The 15,770-nt window shown below is 45.5% G+C and overlaps 1 protein-coding gene and 1 pseudogene across 1 annotated transcript; one reads left to right on the top strand and one right to left on the bottom strand.

Annotated features, from left to right (window-relative positions):
• The first annotated feature begins 723 nt into the window (after positions 1–723).
• On the top strand, positions 724–4,433 carry LOC149326116 (uncharacterized). Its single transcript, XM_089563394.1, has 6 exons — positions 724–913; positions 1,191–1,307; positions 1,976–2,083; positions 2,617–2,694; positions 2,784–2,855; positions 3,276–4,433. Exons 2-6 carry the CDS (start codon positions 1,208–1,210, stop codon positions 4,358–4,360), a joined length of 1,443 nt encoding a protein of 480 aa, XP_089419520.1. The 5' UTR covers positions 724–913; positions 1,191–1,207; the 3' UTR covers positions 4,361–4,433.
• Positions 4,434–6,886: 2,453 nt separating this feature from the next.
• On the bottom strand, positions 6,887–9,483 carry LOC149326115 (uncharacterized; annotated as a pseudogene).
• Positions 9,484–15,770: the final 6,287 nt, after the last annotated feature.

Here is a 15,770-nt window from a genome sequence, read left to right as displayed (position 1 = left end):
TCTACCCAAGAGGTTGAAAAACGCGTCACATCACGTCCCCGCTCAACGATACGTTCTCACAACGGCCCGTGATTTCCGGCCCCAAAATAAGAGAATGCTGCCTGTTCTGAAAGTTACGCTGCCCTGACGATTTCGCTGCGACGACGCGATTCTTACTGCGAATTCTCGATCGGGCCACACTGCAGTACAGGCTGCTAACAACCGTCCGTATTTACTATCGGCATAATCCCACTTTTTAATATAGTTACGATTGCATACTTAAAATTTTTAGTCAGTTATTCAAAATAGCACACTTCAGTGTTTTTGCATTGCTGACAGAGAAAAAAAATAATTGAACTCGCAGCCTTTCCCGAGCAATTTGCACAGTCACTGTAATATGTAAACGGCCTTCTCCTTGGCTCCCTATACTGTTACTATAAAAGACATGCTTACCTATTCAATATATAAGGTGCGTGTGGGGGTGTGTGTTAATTGTGCATGCGTTTAACATTCACAACTTAGTACAACACTGCTGTCAAACACAAATGCTAATGGACATGAGAAGTTATGTTTCCAGCTAATTGGAACAGGTAAAATCAGTTGTAATTGACAACTTGCAGAAAACCTTCTGCGCCTGCGCGGAAAAAGTGCGACGCTAGCGCCCCCAGTTTGGTTGGAAAGCAAACAGACGATCCGCCGTTTCTATGCTGCTGGGCCGCGCGCGCCGACACGATGCCAGCGCACTGCGTCGCGTATGGATGCAGTAACTATTTTTATGGCAAAGCGGACGTGAAGTTTTTTAGATTTCCATCGGCGAAACTGTATCCCGAGAAGCGAAATGCATGGATAGCTGCGGTGAAGAGGGAAAATGCAGACGGTTCGTTGTGGCAGCCGAACGACCATTCACGCATCTGCAGCGCGCATTTTATCACAGGTGAGTACAGAAGCACACTTGAGAGACTTATGACAAGTGTTGAGCACCACTTACTGTTGAACTATACTTAGGTTTCCATACTTTGATGAACCAGCGTAAAATAACAAAGAAAGGCTGCACGGACGGAAGCGCTTCCGTCCGTGTCATTTCCGTTGATGCGCTACCGTCCGTGCAGTCTTTTTTCGTGTTGGCCGTCGTGTTATTATGCACGAGTTCATGGAAGTATGACGAGCCTTCTTCGGTTTGACTAAACGTTTAATATCGGTGAAAATTACAGGGCGGCCGTCAACTTTTATGAGGCACCCTGACTACGTGCCGAATGTGTTTTGCTACAAGAGAACTCCGGGTCCAGCTGCCGTGGATCGGCACAACCGTAGTTTGAAAAGACAGAAAGGTGAGCCCGAAGTTTCATACTGCTAAGATATTATGCTGGCAGCTACATGTGGTCCTTTTTCGGAATCTCGGTTGAGCGCGGCGGTTGAGGAATCTCGGTTGAGGAACGTTGCCGCAGTCACGTTTAGGAGCGCTGTAATAACATGAAAATAGCGGTAATTAAAACTGTCATTGTTGCTTTAAAAAAATATACAGCTTGATATCACTGTACCAATGGACTATTTGCGAACATTTCATGGTAATCAAGGGCGAGGCGCGTCTGTGCAAGCGTTATGAGACACTGCGTTGGGTACAGCAGCGAGCGCGAAAGTTGCACTATTATTGCACTGCCTTTCTGTAAGCGTCGCAGGTGTTGATATTTCAACGGGAGCATGCACTTATGCCTTGTGATCAGTCCAGTGATCGAGAAACTACGTTTGCTGTGAGCCAGTGATATGTGTTCTCAAAGCTTGTTCTTGCAGCTTTGTGTTTGTTTACAGGAGTTCTCAGTACTTAATATGTTATTGGTGGCAGTGTACACCACTTTTAGAATATTTAGAAACTAGTCCTTTCATTTTCTGTGCCATATGGCATCACAGTTTTTCGTTGCTATTGGTTTCACTGGCTGTGTATGCTTCAGCTTTCATGATATATGTGCCCCTCACTAAATCTCGCGAAACGTCATTCCAGGTGCTGCTAGTGCAAACCAGCTGCATAAAGGGCACAACCTGGCTGATCAACTTGCTGCCACACAACAGCCAACATCCCTTTCACCGACCCAAGTGAAATCCATTGAAGGTATATGCCATTAAAACACAGTAACCTAAAGACATGTGAGACACCTAGCATAAGCATTCTCATTGCTAAATAAACTAAAAATGTGTATGTTTCTTCTGCTCAGTTTACTCCAGTCCTGTCTGCAAAGTTATTCAGCATCATAATATTGTATTTTGTACAGGGTAGCAACAAGAGTTTTCTTCTAATAACAGAATGAGAAGAGAGATTCTCAAATTCTGTTCTAGTAATTTTTTTTCATTTCTACGCTTGACTTTAAAAAGATGAATTTTTTATTGGCTTCAACCTGAAGCTGAGTGCCCATGAGTAAACAAGAGTACACTTGATGGGCCGTGCCAAAGCCAAACAGGGGCTTAGCAGCAGTGCCTGGCAGTTGAGAGCAAGTTTTTGTACAGCACTAATTATACAGTTCATCAAGGACCTGGCATGCAATTTTTTAATGACTTGTAAATGACTCATCTCTTGGCGTCCTTTTTTACACTGCACCTCCTGAAATTAGGTGCCGTCTTCATGGCAGTTTATCTTTATGCTTGCAGATGACGTTGACATGGCTGTGGACATCTCAGATGATGTACCTCCTGAAGAGCTACAACAGCTGGAAATTTCTGCAAATGGTGAGCTCATATGCACATACATCAGCTCATAGCATGGTTGCTTCCCGCACAGAGCTGTTGTCATGGCAGACATCTTTTCGTATTTACAGGCGACACTGAGATGGCTGCAGATGGTGTAGTACCTCCTCAAGACCTTGAACAGCTGGAGATTTCTGCAAATGGTGAGCTCATGTGTGCATGCAAACGTTGATACCTTTCTCACCATCTTTATATGTTGAATCTGTTAACATCACCATTTACAGAAGCTGTTGTTCACACAATACGCTTTCCATACAGTCCATTGCATTATTTACAGGGGACATATGAGCATATTTTTTAAGAGACGATGTACCATATTCTGAAGCACTAAACTTAGTGAGGCAGAATGTTTCTATTTAATTTATGTCAACAAGATGCTCTTTATCTGTTGCAAAATTGACATGGCAGTCATACATGTAGCTTTATTCTTGTACAAGTGAACACCATCCAAATTTTCCTGTTCTAAGTTCCACACAGCTATCAGGCAGCTGCCATGGAACTTCTAGCTTTAGTGCTCTCTCTGTTAAGGTAACAAATCTGTTTTCCTTTGGCATTACTTGCAGATACCAAGGCACACTCAATGCAGGGGTGCAGCTGTGAAGAATGCAGCTGTGGCAAAGTGACACGAATGGAGCGTGAACTAGGCAAACTACAAAAAACAGTGCTTCTTCTTGAGAAGAGGAACCTAAAACTTGAATGCAAGCTGGACAGGGTCAAGTCGAGGCTTCTCTCATTAAAGACACTACATGATCCAAACAACTGCATGCACTACACTGGACTGCCCAACTATGAAGTTTTCAAAGGCTTGTTTGAATACCTCAGACCGCGCGCCAGTGAAATGTCTTACTGGGGTACTGGCAAGAGGAGAAAAAGTGACCTTCGTGGCCGCCCAAGAGATCGGGAATTGGCCAACGAGTTCTTTATGACCTTGGTTCGGCTGAGAAGAGGAATGTGTGGCAATGAACTGGCACGCAACTTTGTCATGAGCGAAAGCCAGGTCAGCCGCTCCTTCACCACGTGGGTGAACTTACTGCAACGAGAGCTTCAAAAACTCACCACGCTGCCTTCTCGAGAACAAATCAAGCCGCACCTACCAAAGTGTTTTAAGGAATTTGAGGACACGCGCCTGATTCTCGATGCAACAGAAGTGAGAATTCAACGACCATCATCACTAAATGCACAAAGGCAAACCTTTTCACCCTACAAACACTACAATACATACAAGGTGCTTGTAGGGTGCACCCCTGATGGGTATTTAGCATTTGTATCGCGCCTTTGGGGTGGGTCTGTATCTGACAAGGCCATCCTCGAAAGCACCGGGTTGCTTGATCAGTTGGTGGAAGGCGATGCAATCATGGTCGACAAGGGTTTCACCTTTCCTTACATACCCGCAGGGGTGACCATCTATCGACCCCCCTTTCGTGAGCGCCACGAGAAACAGATGCCGGCAGCAGCAGTTCATGAAACGCGACGCATTGCCTCTGCGAGGGTACATGTTGAACGGGCTATAGCACGTGTAAAAAGCTTCAGGATATTAGATCGGCCATTCCCAATCTCTATGATTGACATTGCTGAACAAGTATTTCAAGTGTGCTGTTTCTTGAGCAATTTCAGAAATCCGTTAATAAAAGATGAAGCTACATCATAACCATTGAATATGATATTTCAATGCAGTAACCTGGAACTGCTCTGTGTGGTCATGACCAGACAGTGCTGCTATAAAATTGTTGACATTATGATTGTTTTACTTGTTTGAAAAAATAAAAATCATGAATGCACAATGAAATGCAAGTTTTTTCACTTTAAATCCGTCCACATGGGGCAGACATATCTCTGAGTGCAATAAGTGCAGCAAACATCACTGCGGCATCCAAAACGCCTAAGAAAACAGATTTTTTATAGTTGGCGTGTCTAGGTAAAGGAGCAAAGGTCACACAACATTAGAAGCAAACATGTAATCACTGTGAACAAATTCAGATGTCAGCTCCATCAAATATTTTTTTACTAAAAACAGCTACTGTGTCTCTGCCAAGTTGGTGCCCGAGCAAAACACATTTATTGCTGGCAAAACCAGATTTAAACATGGTATTTATTCTTGCTGTAACGGGGGGGTTTATTACCAAGTACTGGGGCAACGGCGACGGCAGCAGTCCAGGACCAGGTCGGCGAAGGACACACAAGCGTAGCACTGGCAAAAACTCTCGAGAGCACTGCCACCTCGTCTTCGTGTTTGCAAATCATCAGACGCATCTTCTTCTTTAGCCTTACAATCACCCCGGGGACAAGAGGAGCCATTCTGGCAACTTAGGGTGATGGCAAGACGGCGGGGTCGTAGTAGGGCTTGAGGCGCTGCACATGAACGGTCTCCCGTCCTCGGCGACGGAGATCAGGAGACGGCGTGAGGGGTTCCAGGACATAATTAACCGGAGAGGTGCGCTCCAGTACACGGTAGGGACTATGGTACTTGGCTAAAAATTTTGAGGAAAGACCGGGAGTTCCTGAAGGGATCCAGAGCCAAAACAAGTGAGCCAGAAGAGTAGTTCGGTGAAGTTTGATCTTGGTCGAGGTGTGAGCGCTGGCGATTCTGGGTGTCAGTCGTGAGTGAGCGGGCGATTTGTCGGAACGCAAATCGGGGGAGGAAAAGAGTTCGGCCCCTTGCAAACAGTCCAGAGTGTCGTCTATGCGCGGAAGGGGATAGACATCTTTGCGCGTAATCTTATTAAGGCGGCGGTAATCTACACAGAAGCGTATGGAGCCATCCTTCTTTTTGACGAGCACCACAGGCGACGCCCATGGGCTGCTTGAGGGCTGAATGACGCCGCTCTGGAGCATCTTGTCGACTTGGTCTTCAATAACTTGGCGCTCGGCGATAGACACACGATAGGGACGTTGTCGCAGCGGTGCGTGGTCACCTGTGTCGATGGCATGGGTGACAGTGGAAGTTTGGCCCAAGGAACTTTGATGTGAGTCAAATAACGAGCGAAACTGATGAAGTAAAGTAAGAATCTGTGTCCTTTGCGGTGCTGGAAGGTTGTCGTCGATGGAGCGAAGGAATGCTTCGGTTGAGGAGGGATCGGGTGCAGCAGTAGGTGGGCTGAGTGCGGCTATGGAGAGGTGCGGCGAGTCGTCCGTCTCTTCGCAGATGAGCAGAGACGCGAATGGTTGTACCGTGCCGAGACATTCACCTAGGAGCAAGGCGTTGGGGAACGAGAATGGGTTAGAGATGAACAGTACGGAGAGCCCAGCGGATACAGTCAGTACGGCGTATGGCAGAGGAAGACACTTGCGGTGCAGAAAGATAGGGGACGGTGTGAGGAGGACAGTGTCGTCGCGAAGAAAGCCGCAAGAGAGGGGTACGAGAACTGAAGAGCAGGGGGGCAGGTCAATGTCTTCGGCAACGAGGGCCTTAACACAGGCACCAGAAGGGGCAGCATCCAAGACAGCTTGGGGCAGGTGAGAGAACTCGACTTCAGCTCAAGCACAATCGATGATAGCAGCATGGCGCGATAGGAAATCCCATCCCAGGATAAGAGCATGAGAACAGCAGGGCAGTACGACGAATTCAACGGCATAGATGGTCCCCTGGATGACAACTCGAGCGGTACACACTGCAGACAGCTGGATGTTCTGAGCGCTGGCAGTACATATTGAGAGTCCAGCAATTGGCGTCCTTACTTTTCTTAAACAACTACACAGCTTTGCGTCCATGACAGAAACCGCAGCACTAGAGTCGACAAGCGCCATGACAGAAACGCCGTCGACGGAAATTTCGATGAGGTTAGCGGCCGACGGATGAGGCCTTTCGAAGTTCAATGTGATGTTCGAGTGTTCCTTCTTGCGGTAGAGAAGCTTCCTGCTTGGCCTAACAATCTGCTACATGGGGCATTCTAGGAACATTCATTTGCCACCGCGGTGGCTCAGTGGTTATGGTGCTCGGCTGCTGACCCAAAAGACGCGGGTTCGATCCTGGCCGCGGCGGCTAGAATTTGTTTGGAGGAGAAATTCTAGAGGCCCGTGTACTGTGCGATGTCAGTGCACGTGAAGGAACCCCAGGTGGTCGAAATTTCCAGAGCCCTTCACTACGGCGTTTCTCATAGCCCGAGTTGCTTTGGGACGTTAAACCCCATAAACCAAACCTAAACCGAACATTCATTTCTCTGTGGCCTTAATACTTTTGACCAAGACTTTACATTTTCAATGAAAGTAACATATTTTTTTCTCGCGGTGGTTCACAGTGGCTTACGGGCTTGCAAGTATTGTATCGTCTGCCTTCTCATCAGCTCACTTCAGCTTTCTGATTTTCATTGTTAGGCCCTCATCTGCAAGTTGGCAGACATAAAAACCCTGCTGTAGTTTCTTATAGGAGACATACTGCCCGCATGTGTACAGTTTCCCAAGTCTTTTAACTCGCTTTGTCAGCATCTCGGGGATGAGTGCATGGTGTGCAAAGTGCAGCAGGGCAGGTAGCATATCCTGCTTCCAAAAGGACTCGTCAAAATCAATGCGCTCCCAATGAATGTGTGCTGGCATGTCAAGCTGTTCGTTCTCAGTCCAAATGACGAAATCGCACCACTTGTGTCCGGTGACAGCCATCTGCCCTTGCACTTGAAAATAATAGGAGTGGTCTCGTTTCAAAACAACGTCCCCATTCACAATCTTGCAGCAAAACGTCAGATCATTGCATGCTATTTCAGCCGGCATCCCCTTCTTGGAGTACGGGCACTTCACTTCAAGCAAGCCCTCTTGCCCATCAACTCTGACGATTCTGTCTGGCGATGCTGCTAGGAACCCGTATTCCTTCTGAATGTGCAAGCCAGTCCCTTCAACTTCTATACTGAATCCTTGGGCTTGCATCAGCGCCACATATGACTCTACAGCCGAGACTTCATGTAGCCGACCATATGCCATTGCTTCTGACACTGCTTTATCACTTGGATACAGTAGAGTCTTCAATAAGCCATCCACTTTTGTTCAGCGACATATCCTCTTAAATACCGAGGCTGTTAAGCGGCCGGTCCTTTCTACAAACCATTGCTTATTGTTGGCTTGCCCCAGTGTGTGCATGCATATGTGCTTCCTTTCAGGAAATGATGGTGCCAGCAAAGACTTGAAATGAGCTGCAACAAATTCTGTGGCACGTTGGTTCCACAAGTCTTCCTCATCGCTCAGCTGCGGCAAGGCATTTGCTGCTTCTTTTTTCACTGCCTGCTCGCTTTCACTGGAGCACATATAACGTAACGCGTGCAGTGTTGGGCATGCAGCAGCAAGGCTTGCTTTCAGTTTAGCAATGTCTTGACCACATTGCACTTTTTGACAGGGATCGTAGTCGCGCAGCCGCTTCACGGAGGCCGGCTTATTGATAACATTCCTCTGGAACGAAATTTTCTGGAGAGGCACTCTTACTGCAGGTTTCCTTGCTGAAATGGAAACAAATTGAGCATTTCAGTGTTATTTTACACACTTTTATGCACACCCAGTTCTTGTATCCGCCTACTTTCCACAAAATGGCTCGGTATTATGCAGGCAGCAGTAGCAAGCTGAGCATTTATGCCTGCCCTGACATTTTATCCATTTCAACTAGTAAACTCCAAACCTTCAAACTCAAGAAAATGGACAGTGCTTAGCTTCTTGCACAATGATGCAAACCTTCTGCAGGAACTATCCACTTGCACGGCAAGTCTGTGCAGGATGGCTTGTTCTCATCTGGTACAGGGTTCTTGTCAGCAACAGTGAACAAGAGGCCCGCAACATGCTGGCATGTCTCGCTCAGCCTGAAAGAGATAATGCAGGTATTTTTCATACTTTGAGTTTGTGCCCTTCTGTATCGCCATCTTCTATGTAATTTAGGAGATCTACTGTACTGTCAGTGGTTATTTGCATTAGAAAACAGCTAGGATGTGCTAATTAGCAGGTTGGTTAATATCTAATAGTTAAAATTTTACCAGCTACAGCTGGGTGCCTTACTTATTTCGAGGTTTGTAGCTCATGTCAGTTTCTAGATTTTATAAAATGCGATTCTTGCCGCCGCTGCAGCGAAAGAAACTTTGGGCCCGCGCACGCTCGAAGCCGAAACAGCGCGGCCGGGGAAGGCACGCAGCCCCGCGCTCGTAGGCGTGGCGCCTCATTTGGCGATTTTGTAGCAAAGCCGATTTTCTCTCAAGCATTTCAGGAGCCAAGTAACTGTTAGCGAGACACCTTCGGCACTAGAAGCGCAGCTGCAATCAGCAGTGCTCGGAAAATGTGTAGGGAGAGGGCGTGAATATTCAGACAGAAGCAACGCTACACACAGTTTGTCGCTTCGTCAGGCCAAGCGACCATGCTAAAGTTACGCAGGGAAGCTGACTTTCGGAGTTTCGCATATGGCATAGTTTTCGGTTAAGCGTGAGCGGTTCAGCGTGTCGACATCGCATCCGCGAGAACTGCTAACAAGTAAAAAGTCTCTTACCCTGCAACACATTCGAAGTGAGCTCCAGCGATGGCACCTGTAGCACGGAAGTACCACGCCGACACAGTGTAGACGCCCGTCTTCATGGATGGCGCGCACGCCGCACGCACAAGACCGAGTTCCGCGTCGGCGGTGAGAACGTTTAGCATAACGTTCTTTACGTACCCTTCTTCTTTGAGGGCCCAGCCACGATGCGCCTCACGCACGGTCGGCGCAAGCGAGTTCAAATAGATCCACACGCTGTCGCTTGTTATTGTACACTGCGACGCGTCTGTCGTCCACCCGGTTGACGAAAATGCAAATGGTATGCCGTCTTCTTCAATCATTTTGCACGCACAGGGTTCACAGTCGCGCAGGGCTCGAAAAATACGTTTGGCAGAGGCACAATGGTCAAAACTTGAAGTTTTCAAACGCGAAGAAAGGGCACCAACCAAGCTCCGCCAAGCTAGCCAAGCTAGCGAGGTGCCATCTTTTCCACACAAATAGTCTCGCACCCAAAGAACTGCAGCTTTCGGCGCTGTACTGTAGACGGCGCTCACATTTCTGCAAGTTGCCAATTAAAGCAGTTATGCATTTCACAGAACAGTGAAAATGCAACAATAATGATTTATTTTTGTCTTTATTTTCACGCCATTATTAAAGCCAACATAGAAACAGCACTCTGTGGCTTCAAAGGGGCTTAGACGTGCATCACTGGGCTAAAAGGGCATGGCTTTGTTCTGCACAGTGACAGCGGGCCATCAAGTTTTTGTGGTTTAGCATTCCTTCCTGAGCTCATATTGCAGTTGCACAAGCCAGAATGCAGTGTTGAAAACAACTATGGGAAGTTCTGCTGAAGGCCATGTCATTGTTGCCATGTACAAAACAAGCTGGCATATACTCTGTGCAACTCCAAAGCATTCTCAAATGTCGCTGTGAATGCAAAGCAAAGTTGGCGCCTTCGTATTGCATAGAAGTCTGTGCATGCCATTCTCATTAATATAATGAGATGTCGGAGCCAGTAAACTGAATTACAGGTTCAGTAAATGCAAGAACCAATTTGGAGGGTTTACATGGCCACGGCTCCCGGCTTAGGCTGAGAAAGAATACTCAGGGGAACAAGGTACGATGGCCATATTATCTGGTTATCTCGAGCAAACACTAACACCTCAAGTATAATTTGTAAAATTGGATTTTGCAGTAAGGGAGCTATGATATCGTGCTATAAAATGAAATTACAAATAAGCCGTTTAAGTATGTGACAGGTATATATGCATATGTTCTCTGATAAAGCCTTAAAGCAATGTCTGAAGTTATTTTCACTGATCAGTAAAATGTAGAATGGCTGAATGTAACGATGACCACTTCCCAACGTAGCAAGCAAAAGTGAACATTGCTAACTGTTAAGTGATGTTCATACCACTTAACACATGCTGGATTTTAGAGTGCTATTAGTTGCTGACTATCAACATGTTCAGCAAAATATACCTATATCACTGCCAGTCTGCTTTCAAAAAAAGAAATTAACCGAGGCATTGACAGGCAACAGAAATTTGGAAAATAGCAATATGAAGTTAGGCCGAAGAATGCCGAAGAAAAACAGAAAAGCAGTGATGGCTTTTGTCGTTTCTTACATCTCTATACTGCAACTTGAAGTTGACGGCTTTTGTGTTTAAGATGAACCAGCAGTCCTGTAAGCACTATCCTGAATATATAAGAGTCACATGCGTATGTATGCATTTGCAGCTTTCTCACTGAGCCATGTTACGAAGTCGATGTCTTGCTTACCTGAAGAGACGATAAGAGAGAAGCGCCAAGGAAAGACTGACACAGATAGGCACAGTAATGCATGCCTAGCTTTTCAGTGCACGAGTTTAGCTGGCTGGACCTAGCTTGTGCAGTGTGCAAGTTAGCCTAAATGCAACTGTATACTGTCCGACAAAACTGTTGTGTAAATCTGCCCCAATATTACTTGAAATAGATTGTGAGGATAGTTCTTACGCATAAGATAGCATTGTATTACTTTCCTGAGCTGAGCAAGTGGCTAAGCACTTTATGACAATAACTTATTTTACCATTTATTATACCTGAACAGTACTAATTTATACTAATAATAAGTAATTAACCATTAGCATCTAAGTACAGCCATACCGCTACAAAGGAAAACTTTGTAGGTTTTCTTTGTAGCCTTATGGCTCCACTTGAGTGGATGCTAATGAGTAATTACTCCCTTATCGCAAATCTTCACCTTGGGGGATTTACCTAATTCAGTGGATGAACATCATCATTTACTGCATGGATTTCTGCAGTGACTAGCTCAAAGGACAAGAGGTTAGTAAGCCTGTGAGTTGGAAGGCCATTCCAGCCTTTTGGGGCAAAAACAAAAATGAATCTCGAAATGCAGTGGCATGCGCTAACTGAGGCACAACACTGCTTGTGCGACTAGTGCAGAAGGAACCATGTCTCAGAACAGATTAGTTGGTTATGTGACAATAAGCAGTTTAGAAAAATCTGCAGTTTCTGCACGACATGCAGAAATTTGAAGATTCACCTTTAGTGCTGTCACACTGGAGCTTCAAAAATAGTCTGAGAGAATAAAACAAGCGCCTCAGGTCTGAACTCATTCCAGGATTCTAGTTAAGTTAGATTTTGTGGCATGTGCCATTCGAATACACAAGCTGATGCCACACGGGGGATTTGAACGCAAGCAACTTGGAAGACGGTGATACTAAGGACACTTCGAGTGTAAATATCATGGGTTGTGGGTGGGTGTATGAGGATTATTAGGTATTTGAACCAGTATACAGTGAATATAAGTTTATCGGAAGGCCTTATAAGTTGGCAAAATGTAATGCTGACAATAAAAGAAAAACAATATTAGTGCATTCTTGGTAACATTAGCAAACAGGCCAATCCAGGGCATGCTAATTGTTGTTTTGGAGAACTGAAATGCTGGTATTGATTGCAATATGGCAGACCCCATATAGCTGTCAGTGAAGGCATGTGAGAAAACACTGAAGGGACCGTAATAATGCAAGTAATAAAAAGCTGAGGCCCAAAGGAGTGCCTTGGCGGACGTCCGAAGTTGCAGGAAAAGGCAGTCGGAAAAGGCAGTCGGGGGCACAGCACCACGACTGCAATGGAGCGCTCACCGATGTTGCTCTTTCAGGTGTCCCTTTTTCTCGGCGCGTCTCTGGAGGCACAGTCCACAAAATCCTGCGCGAACTCTACCGGGCCTGATGGACGCGAAAATTGGAAGCGGTCGCCACTTCTGGACAGCTGCCACCGCCTCTGCTGGCAACCGGGATGGACCACACGTGTCGACGCTATCACCACAGGATGCACAGCATATCAACCGCCATTTCACCGCGCCCCGCTGGGGCACAGCACCACGACTGCAATGGAGCGCTCACCCATGTTGCTCTTTCAGGTCAGTTACCTTGACTGCTCCTACTGCCGCGCAAAGAGCGACAATCGTTTTCTTATTGTGGTGTTGTGCCCCAGTGAGTGGTCTGTTGCTTTCATGAACTGTGACAAGTTTGTAAAAGACCTGCTGTTCTGTCAGGGGATGTTGAATCGAATCCTGGCCCGGGAACGGAAGAAGTTCTAGCAACTGTCTTGGAAACTGTGCAAAGAATTGAATTAGGCCAGGATGATATCCGCAACAACCTTCGCGCTTTAAAGAATTGGCAGGCGTCCGTTGATGTCGAGTTGAGACAGCTGTCAGCTCGAATTCGGGTGCTAGAGGTGGACACTGCTGCTCTAAAAAACGGTAGTGCTTCACCAGTTCAGGCGCCTGAGGTTGCTCTCGAAATCTCGGACAAGTTAAAGTCTATCGAATCGCGCTGCGATGACGCCGAAAACCGTCTACGCCGTTCCAATCTCCTTTTCTTCGGCCTACCTGACACCTCTGACGAAACCTGGTCATCCGCTGAGACAAAAGTTATAAACTTATGCTCGGAAACCCTCGGTGTAACTGTCGAGCCGTCTCAAATAGAGCGCGCACATCGCCTCGGGAAGTACCAGGAAGGCAAATGCAGACCTGTCATTGTTAAATTTGCACTTTTCAAAGACAAACAGCTCGTTCTGGAAAAGGGGCCCAAATTCAAGAATACAAATTATGCTGTACGAGAAGATTTTTCGTTAAAAACACGAATATCAAGGAAACACCTACTTGATTTTGCGAAGTCACAAAACGCCACGTATAAGCTTAGCGTAGACAGACTGCACATCGGTGACACCACCTTCGTATTTGATGCTGCATCTGGGAGCGTCATTCGATCTACAAGATAGCTCACACGGGAAAAGATTGGTACAATCGATCATTCAAACTCTACTTGTCGTAATCACACGCCATCACGTTTACACTTATCATGCACTAATGTGCGTAGTTTGCTACCCAAACGTGTTGAACTATGTTCTTACCTGGAGAACAGTGAGTGTGACATTTTAGCATTAACTGAAACGTGGCTTAATCCTGATATTTCTGACACTGAGGTACTGCCCGATACCAACGAGTACATAATCTTCTGAAAAGATAGAGAAAACAAAAGAGGAGGAGGTGTCCTAATAGCCGTCAGGAAGCGTATAGCATCTCATCTTGTTAATTTACCCAGTCCCCTTGAGATTATATGGATCTGCATTACGTCATCATTCGTTAATTCAATAATAGGTGCATGTTACAGACCACCAGATAGCTCCGCAGCTTTCATATCTCACTTGCGCGATAACCTCAGTGCCATAAGGACCAAGTTTCCTAAAGCAAATATATTTCTGATGGGGGACTTCAATTTCCCGGACACTGACTGGTCTAACGTCACCTCTGACTCTCGCTGTTCTAAAGACTTCATCGACTTAACTTTAGATTTTTCTTTAACTCAGTTAGTAAACCAACCTACACGCGGAACGAATATTCTTGACCTTGTTTTGACTTCATGCCCCGACAATTCAAGCACCGTCTCTACTAGTGAGGGATTCAGTGACCATCTGATTCTTAATTTTGCTGTTAGCATCCCATCACATACGCGGCATCTCCCGTCTAAGCTCATCTTCAACTATAAAAAAGCTGATTGCAATGCTCTTAACGTTGGTCTGCAAGAATTTTGCTCCTCGTACCTTTCCACTTTCTCTTCCCGTACCGTCAATGAAAACTGGATCTTATTTAAAGAAAAGTTGCTGTCATTAATGGCTGCTCACATACCACAAATTTCATTTCGGGTCAACATTTCTAAGCCATGGTATCATGGGTCACTTCGCACAATTAAGAATAAAAAGAAGCGCTTATTTAAAGCAATGAAAAAATCTGGATCTCCCCCTCTGAAACTGCAACAGAAAGACTGCGAAAAACAATACTGCCGTGCCGTTCGTAAAGCGAGACATCAATTTTATTCTCATGATCTTCAATCCCTTATGCGCAACAACCCTAAAAAATTCTGGCGTACAATATCCCCAGCTAACACCCATGCCCAAATCGCTCTACAGGACAATACCGGAAATTTCATTACTGACGAAGAAAGTGCGACTATCTTTAACAATTATTTTACTTCAGTGTTCACCCATGAAGATCTTTCTAACATTCCTGCCACCGCCGAAGTCGACTACAGATATATGAGCCCTATTGAATTAACTGTTGAAGGCATCGCGTCACTAATCAAAAACCTTAAAATGTCCACTAGCTCTGGTGCTGACGGAATCAACGCCAAAATTCTTAAACTCACTATAAACTCGAGCAGCTTAATCTTGTATCACATTTTTCAGCAGTCTTTATCTACAGGTGAACTTCCGTTTGATTGGAAAATAGGCAAAGTCATCCCCGTGTTCAAATCCGGAGACAGAAGTAACATCAGTAACTACCGACCTATATCTTTAACCAGTATTGCATGTAAGCTTCTAGAACACATCACTGCTTCACATGATGCGCAGCACCTTGAACAAAACCGCTTTTTTTACCCTCATCAGCACGGTTTTAGAAAAGGACTGTCGTGCGATACACAACTCATGGAATTTACGCACGAAATTCTGACTAACATGAATGATAACCAACAGACTGATTGCATTTTCATCGACTTTTCTAAGGCATTTGATCGGGTAGCACATTGTCGTTTAATTGCCAAATTCTCTGCTTTAAATATCGACTCATTAACGCTATCATGGATTAGAAATTTCCTCTCATTTCGCAAACAATTTACCAGTATAATTGCTCATCCTCTCTCTCTGAAGTATCGTCCGGTGTTCCCCAGGGCAGTGTCCTGGTCCCGTTACTATTTTTAATATATATTAACGATCTGCCAACCGACATTACCTCTAACATCCGTTTGTTTGCTGACGACTGTATTATTTACCGCAGAATTTCTAATCCATCCGATCATATCGCTTTACAGAAAGGTCTAGACCGTATAACAAACTGGTGTTCCATGTGGCTAATGCCAGTCAACACTGATAAGTGTAAATTAATGACTTTCAGCCGTAAACTTTCAAACTCTTCTTTCGCCTACTCGCTCAGCAGTAATCATGTGACAACAGCGTCCTCATATAATTATCTCGGCATTCACCCAAATCAAAACCTTTCCTGGTCGACACACATTAATAAAATTACAGCTAAGGCTTCACGTACCCTTGGATACTTAAAGCGTAA

The sequence above is a fragment of the Amblyomma mixtum genome, chromosome 10 (assembly GCF_055824585.1).
Source record: "Amblyomma mixtum isolate Tamu chromosome 10, ASM5582458v1, whole genome shotgun sequence".
Lineage (NCBI taxonomy): Eukaryota > Metazoa > Arthropoda > Arachnida > Ixodida > Ixodidae > Amblyomma > Amblyomma mixtum.
The sequence above is the reverse complement of the archived record's forward strand: the minus strand, read 5'-3'. Positions and strand labels throughout refer to the sequence as shown.